We start from the raw sequence: 5,505 nt of genomic DNA, 5'->3' as shown, positions 1-5,505 counted from the left end.
CAGTCCCGCGCTCGCTGGCTGAGTCACGCGCGCGCTAGTGCAACACTCACCTGGGGGAGCGTGAGCCAACCTGTTAACTACGACATTACAAATAGTACCTACGCAAAACGATTCACGTTTACATTGTTTTTTTTTTTTTTTTTAACATGAAATGTGACCGTCCTGTCAGTGAAGCCCTGCTTTGTTCTCCAGCAGTTCAAACAAGCTTAATGCTTCATTAATTACGGTATGCAGCTCTAAGCTGTTTGTGCCTGAAGCTAATGAGCTGTGGGCCCACTGTGAGACTAACTACTGCTAATGGATGAATTAACTTCAAACTGTGGCAGTGCTCCTATTGAAGGCCTTATTATTTAGTATTAACCAATACAAGTTTAACTGTATGTTAAAGGGGTAGTTCACCCAAAAAGGAAAATTCAGTCATTATCTGCTTGCCCTCATCCCGACTGTAAATTGGGTTTAGTTTTTTAGTCCACAAAACACTGCTGGACAGGACAACTGCTGCAGAATCTCCCAAATAGTGGAAGTGAATGGTGACCAGTTTTCAAAACAACTGGAAAAACAAACAAACAAACAAACAAACAAACAAAAAATCGCAAAATGTGTCTCTAAGCTAAGAATCTACAATAAAGACTTAGGCTAAAAACAAGGTGTAAATGACGTCTCTCAAGTCGACTTGGCATGTTGCGGCTTTAGGAGACTTGGATTACACCAGACAAGTGGGATAGAGGCATTTTGTATGTGTGTGGTTTTTTTTTTCTTTCTGGTTGTTTTTTTCACCATTTACTTCCATTGTGTGGGAGATTCTGCAACACTGTTTTCCTGTGAAACTCCAGCAGTATTTTGTAGACTAAAAAAAATAAACCCGACCTTCAGTCGGCATGAGGGTGAGCAGATGCTGAGTGAATTTTCATTTTTGGGTGAACTATCCCTTTAACTTATGGAAAAAAAAACAAAACAAAAAAAACTCATTTTAAAATATGACAACAATGTAGCTAAAAACAAAGCAAAACTTTTAGGATAAGAACTGTGTCCAAAGTAACAGTCTGAAATAACAGACATCAGAATGCTGTAATTAACCAATCAGAATCAAATATTCAACAAAGCCACATAATAAAGAGTAATATTACTTTACTGTGTGTGGCCTTTAGATTAGATTCCATCACCACATATTAACTCTCAAGGAGCCAAACTAACTCAAAATAACGATAATAATTCCACCTGTGTGAAGTCTGCCTCTCCCTCTCCATCAAGGTCAAAAAGTACTCAGTTACTTGGAACAGTAACTGTAATATATGTACAGGTTTAGAAACTATAATCACCACTCATTACTGAAAAAAGTAATATTACAGCAATATATTACAGAGTAATATATTACATCCCAACACTGGCCAAGAATACAGTTTCTGTGGAAAAATACTGAATCTTCTTTATTGTAATTAGTCTATTGGCCTGAAACTCAGGCAGAAAAATGGAATTCAGCCATCATTCATTTTATTATTTACACCTGTGCTTTTTCCACTGTCACATATCAAAACATCCTCTGTGAAATGTGTGGATTAAAATTCCACCCAGGTTGCTAATAATCTTCAAATGAGCCTTCTTCATAGCAGCCATATTGATATGAAATAGTGGGGTAAACACAGGTGTTTGCAATTATACTAATTAAGGTTCAGTTCCATTTAGTGTAGTAGAGTATCCAGTGAACCGACATGTGCATTAGCAGCACCCTGACTCTGTTTGACCTGAATGTAATGAACCTTAATTAGTATCATTGTTAACACCTGTTTATCATTTCATGTCAAAAGGGCTGATATGAAAAATTATATAAGAAATTATCACATATTCCGTAGTTTAGTCAGGTTGAGCCAGTATTTCCTCTAAGTTTCTTCAGTAAGACTCTGCTTCTGTTTCCAGTCTGAATGTCTGACATGCTCTCTTAGTCACTGGCCTGTTTGTAGTCTGAACAATATCCGTATATGTTTATTTCACCTGAAGCAGATACTTAACTGTCATGAAGATATTGTAAATCACTGTCAGATATCACCCTGGAAAACTTTAAAAACTTTTAGGCAAAATTAAGTTATTATGAGTGAATGTTAACTATTAAAATCATACTTATAGTACCTGATGGCTGCTGTTATGCAATATCCTAATGCTTTATCAAGAATCACAGCAGCTCTTATAATGCATTGTGAATCTATTATGATGTACGCAACTATAATACAATGCTGGTTATAGGTTTATCAGAAAGCCTTGGCCATGAATTAACAACCCCTCAATATAATTAATGACCATATCATTGACCAAATAAATGTGTTGCTAAGCAACACAGACATGAGAGCTGATCTTTAGTAGGTCAATATTTAGAGTTCCTGTTCAAGTATAGCACAGTGACATTATGATTCAGCCAATCAAAGGTGAGAAAGAGGTGTCCTTTCAGAGTCATATCATTGTTTAATGCATGTGAATAATAGACACACAAAAATAGACTTAAACTGTGAAGAAACTGAGTGGCAATAACAAAAGCAGATCCAAACGTGAGTCAGACAAAGCTGAATCCAGCCTGGAATCCATCATGTTTTATATGTGGCTACAAGTAAGAACAGGGGCCTGGAAGAGTTTGCAGAATTTAAAAAAAAAATCTCAAACTTGCTGAAGTTTTGGGTTTCACTTTGGAAATTTGTCCAGAAAAGTACCCTACAGTATTGTGACACAGCAGTCTGGAAATGAAGATGTCCACTTACTCAACACGTCTTGTGGCTGCATTGCATTATGGTCTATTATTATGCTGTTGGGGAGGAAATTGTAGAAATTGTGCAGAACTGACACAGGCTCTTTGACAGTGACGAAGAGAAACTCAACAGTGACTGATGATATTTTGAAAGGCTGTTGTAGACGTGTGGAAATATCTCACTCTGACTTCGCATCACTGACGTTCAGCTGGTTCTTCAAAGAAATGAACAGCGCATCAGCAGAAACAACAGAAACAGTGAAGCATGAAACTGAAGTGAGATTGTCAACGACACACCATACAAAATTATTTAGTTAAATCTTACTGAAGTGAACAAATGTTGCTATAATACTTGCTTATCAGTTTGACATTTATTCCCACACAAAATAAAAACTATTGTCCTTGAACATTTCTGTTAATCTAAACCAAAAATCCAAGACAGCTACAAATGCAGTGCCTGCCACAAATATAACCGATTTCATCTAAGGACGAGGGATTTAAGGATTCTGCAGAAATTAGATTTTACACAACTTTCCATTACAACATCATGAAAAAGTGCAGTGTTGATGTGACATCAACTTCAGCCTTAAAACAACTACAAGGAAAACAAGGAAATCAAGAAAAGGAAGAACCTATAATAGTGTTGTTGTATTACGTACACAAGGACATGTATTTGGTAATGCAGATACTCAAGTATTAATATTTGAAGGTTTGCTCATTTTTTTCTACACGTGGATGGCTGGCATGGCTGAACAATAAAGGCATCACTGTGGTTTGGAGCTTTGGAGGCTGAGCAGAAAAACACTCTTGTGCCAAAACACTTGGCTCCAGTTGTGGCTTTTGTGGTACAAAACAAACATTACTGCGGTATCAGGTAAAACAATGAGGACTTTTGCTTTAAGGGCACGGCAAGTGAGCGGTACGGATATAAAAATAAACAAAGTAGACATTCTATCTTTAAAAGATCCCATTTTAATTTGTGGATACGAATTCGGGAAGCAGTTTACAACCTTAATTCAACATGCAGTGACCATAAAGACACATCACAAAGATGTCAAAGGTGTGAGAATAAGATTAGACCAAGCTGGTAGGCAGTTTTGTGTGTTCACAGTGATTATTAGTGTTCTAGTTTAAAAAAAAACAAAAACAAAAAAAAAAAACAGTCAAAAAATCCTGTGAAGGGCTGTGTTCTGACGCAGAACAATCAAGCTTACAAAATAGAAACATTACGATAATTCTGTTTGGAGATTGTGACAGTGGAAATAAAATGTACAAAAGAGAAAGAAGTTGGTGGCATTCAAATAATAGTGTCCAAAATTCACTCCAGATGTTTAAAAGTCAAGTTCATACATGTAGTTCTGTGGTGCTGATGTTTTAGGATCTCTGGCTTCTGTATTCCAGATTCATGAGGAAATAAAAACTCATCTTTAACACAGTTTTTAGTGTGATCAAGAGGAAACAGTGTACCATTTGTAAAAAGGTCTCAGAAATCATCTCAACAAACATTGATCTGGTTTGCAAGAGGCCTCTCGTACCAAGCTGGAGCTGACCATAACAAAGTGAAGTTACATATACAAATGAAGCCCTTTAAGTCTACTTTGGTACCTAAATCATTCTGCTGTAGAGTTATTTTCTGTCATCCACGACACATCTACAATTTACACTGTTTCACTAAGTAACAAAACTGTAGAAAATACTGTCTTTAAAACCAGTTTGTCCGTTAAAAAATTTCCTTAAAAAAATTTGTCCGATGGCACAAAAATGTTGACGTGCTGTACAGATGAGGACAGCTTTCCATCATTTACGTCCTCTTGGGCAGGGAAGAGCACCGTAAATTGCCATTTCTAGACGCTTCCAAAGCAAATGAAACAATATTCAAAGAATCCTTTTACTTTGCTATGCTGTAAAAAGGTATTTCAACTATATAAAAAACTCCAAAGGAACTGTACACAATAAAATCATCAGGCTTAAGTCTGCTCTCTCCTGTGTTAAGGCACATTTTCATACGTGTATTCCTTATGAATAGTGTCCACCAGCTTTTAGTGTTGCTGTTCTTGGGTTAAAAAAAAAAAAAAAGAGCTTGTTTTCACACGTAAGCGCCCAACGCTGCGTGGAACTCTGTGAGACACTGGACGAGCTGCTGAAACTTGGGTCTCTCCTCTGGGTCCAGGGCCCAGCAACAAGCCATCACTGCAAACCTGCAGGACAGCAGGGGGGAAGTAAAAAAAAGACAAGTCAAATTAAATGTCAGGACAGTGTTGTGTAATTTGTGTGTGTGTGTGTGTGTGTGTGTGTGTGTGTAAGACAGGATGTAGTGGGAAAGAGAAAGAACAGGCAACGAAAATCTAGAGCTGGCGTCAAACTGAGGGCACTGTAATTACCGTACATTTTACACATTTCAATGTGTTCCACAGGAGCTGCCTGTACGGCTCTGATATCAATGAGGGAGATACCATCATTTCTTAATCAGTGCGTGCCCTTAAATATTTATTTTTCAAACTCTAATATTTTGGGAAAGGAAGCAATTGCCTCAACACCTATTGTATTTAGAAGGAAACAATGTTAAGTTATTTCACAGATCACAGGTAATTATTGTCTTTGTTGATATTTAACCTGAATCTGTGTTTTTCCAGCACAAAGGCAAAAGGGTTAAAAAAAAAAAAAAAACGGATCCAAATCATATTTTTCCAGTGTATTATAATTATTTCAATGTCCTCAAATTGTATTGCTATTAGACAGGTGGTAGCAAGTGGTAGCAGTTTAAACAAAGTGTG

The 5,505-nt window shown here is 37.0% G+C and overlaps 1 protein-coding gene across 3 annotated transcripts in view; it reads right to left on the bottom strand.

Moving 5' to 3' along the window:
• Window positions 1–3,680: 3,680 nt before the first annotated feature.
• ryk (receptor like tyrosine kinase) overlaps window positions 3,681–5,505 on the bottom strand; it is a 47,169-nt gene continuing 45,344 nt past the window's right edge. For all 3 annotated transcript variants that reach the window (XM_084722551.1, XM_084722553.1, XM_084722552.1), the window contains one exon: window positions 3,681–4,929. In XM_084722551.1, the coding sequence (XP_084578677.1) occupies window positions 4,818–4,929 (112 nt within the window). In that variant the 3' untranslated portion in view covers window positions 3,681–4,817. The remainder of the gene's footprint in view (window positions 4,930–5,505) is intronic.

This window comes from Lutjanus erythropterus, chromosome 7, assembly GCF_056507025.1.
Source record: "Lutjanus erythropterus isolate fLutEry1 chromosome 7, fLutEry1.hap2, whole genome shotgun sequence".
Taxonomy (NCBI): domain Eukaryota; kingdom Metazoa; phylum Chordata; class Actinopteri; order Lutjaniformes; family Lutjanidae; genus Lutjanus; species Lutjanus erythropterus.
The sequence above is the reverse complement of the archived record's forward strand: the minus strand, read 5'-3'. Positions and strand labels throughout refer to the sequence as shown.